General features: G+C 34.9%; 1 protein-coding gene across 1 annotated transcript; it reads left to right on the top strand.

The window, feature by feature from the left end:
* Positions 1-727: 727 nt before the first annotated feature.
* On the top strand, positions 728-1,238 carry LOC132172665 (monothiol glutaredoxin-S6). The gene has a single exon (XM_059584205.2). The coding sequence runs from the start codon at positions 788-790 to the stop codon at positions 1,091-1,093; it is 306 nt and encodes a 101-aa protein (XP_059440188.1). The 5' UTR covers positions 728-787; the 3' UTR covers positions 1,094-1,238.
* Positions 1,239-2,513: the final 1,275 nt, after the last annotated feature.

Here is a 2,513-nt window from a genome sequence, read left to right on the forward strand (position 1 = left end):
ATTTGACTTGACACGTGAGAGAGGATGTTAGAATATTAATTAAATCACCTATTTTCAACCAGCTTAAGTTTTAAAAATAAATGATGATTTAATAGTGACAAGTGAAAAGAATAGAAAATGAAGGCAAAGGGATAATTTCCAAAATAGCTGTAATGTCACCAACTCAAGTAGAACTCTGTGACAAAGTTGTTAAAAAAAAAAAAAAAAAAAAAACACTCTTTCTGCATAATCAGTTCAATCCCTAGTGAAAAACCCTTCCAGGTATGATCTAATACATTTATCCACCTTACAAAAAAATTATATATATGTATTTATTTATTTATTTATCCACCATGTTTGTCCTCTAGAATATGTTTGGTATTTAGGAATGTAGTTCCCCACTATATATTGTCATCACATTTTACATGTTGATTTATTAATTTTTGCCCCTTATTAATTACTTCATGAATACTTTGATGTGACCACACTAACCTTAAAATAGGCCAAAAATAATGGTTGGGCACATGAACATGCTGATAGGCAACTTGTTAATTAACTGCAACTACCACAGTGCAGAAGGCCAGGGAGGTCTTTATTGAGATAACAAAGGGTGATTGATTTGGGAATCCATGGCATATTTATCTTTTTTAACATTTTATTCTCCTCACCACACTAACTTAGCTGGTATAAATGAGCACCAATGGAGCTGAAGTTCCTCACAGCAAAAACTAGGTTGACACATCAGTACTTCACAAGCAATCCATAACACTTTCAATTCACATCCAACTCCTTTTAACTGTCATTAGCAATGGATATGGTGAAGAGGTTGGTGGCCGAAAAGCCTGTGGTGGTCTTCAGCAACAGCTCTTGTTCTTGCATGAGCCACTCCATCAAGTCATTGATATCTAACTTTGGGGCTAACCCTACTGTTTATGAGCTGGATGGAGTAGCAAATGGACAGCAGATTGAGAGGGCGCTGCTGCAGCAGGGGCGTCGGCTGCCTGCCGTGTTCATAGGGCAAGAGTTCATTGGTGGTGCAAAAGAGGTGATGAGTCTCAACCTCAGGAGTGAGCTTGGTCCATTGCTCATAAAGGCTAGAGCTATCTGGCTTTAATGTTCTGGATAAGGATCTCCACTTTTGCTAGCAGTAAACTTGAAGCCAGAGCTGACACGGTTTTGATAGTTCATAGACCATCTTTAACTTTCCTTTTTTTTCTTTCACTTTGAGACAAATCTGTATTTTGACATGGTATAATGTATGTCAATCACAGCTCCTTTCAATAATCAAATGCGAGTGTTATGACAAAATGATCTGATGTCCCATTTGTTTCAGCATAAAACGTTTTTCAGAAAATAATTTCCCCACTTTTAGGCGTTAGGGGTGACGGAATAAACTAACAAGGCGTAAAATGTTTTTTGTTTCTCATATTCGTAAAACATTTTTCCTCCCTCACACGCTTGCTAAGATGGGATTAAAAAGCAACCAGTAGACAGGATTAACAATGCTGGTTATTAATGATGCAGAGCATAAAAGAGCTGGTTATGAGATTTCATTCTTGTCTCTTTGTTTTGCTCACTCATATCACAATATGATGGTTTGTAGCATCTTCTTTATATATTGTATATCATCATGCTGTGATAAACAATTATTTGATTTGGCATTTTATCACACTTCTATAGTTTGACAAACAACTTTTAGGGCTTTTATTTTGTTAAGTCTTTTTTTTTTAAGAAGGTTCATTATGCTCAAATTACTAAATTTAGACTTTGTATATTAAAAAAATATGCTGAAATTCAATAAGGGGTGAATCTTATGTCATCTCACAAACCATATTGAAATGGGGTTGAGATCCCAATTGGCAATTGCAACCTTAGTCCCCATCAACTGTGTATAGATTTAGAATATTGATATATTGGATGGCCTTGATTTTTATCCCATTTGTTTTGCTTTGTTTCTGCATTTTGTCGTTTCTTTCAATCTAAATTTGATAGCAGAATGGAATGTATGCCTTATCTCTCTTGATCAGACCCCCGGCTGGTGATGTGCAACAGTTTCTTTTTAAGAGTTTCATGCTCTGATTGACTTTTTTCTGCAGACTCAGCACTAGGATGATGTTTTTGTTATCATTTCAACCATCTATTGATGTTTGAAACTAAAAGAGAAATGCTTGTAAATTACTATACGACTGTTATACAACTAAAATAATGTCATATAGCAGTTACTAAATAACATTAGTAAAATTAAAAAATGTTGTTAGTGGTCGGTAATACTTTATGCAGTTGAAAGTACTTTTCAATTATGCAGTTGAATGTACTTTTCAATTTGAAAATGTGAAGTAGAGATCTAAGGCGATGAGTGTTAAAGATATAAACCCTTTGTGATAAATGTTGCCTCAATCTCTTTAGATTATTCTTAGTTTCTATATGGTATCAGAACCTTTCAGCTAACGCTCGGCCAGATTGATTCTAAATAGTCCTATGAAATTTTCTATTTCCTCCGCCATCACATAAGCACTAATTTGTGTTGCATCCCT

The sequence above is a fragment of the Corylus avellana genome, chromosome 1 (genome assembly GCF_965113065.1).
Source record: "Corylus avellana chromosome 1, dhCorAvel1.hap1.2, whole genome shotgun sequence".
NCBI classification, from domain to species: Eukaryota; Viridiplantae; Streptophyta; class Magnoliopsida; order Fagales; family Betulaceae; genus Corylus; species Corylus avellana.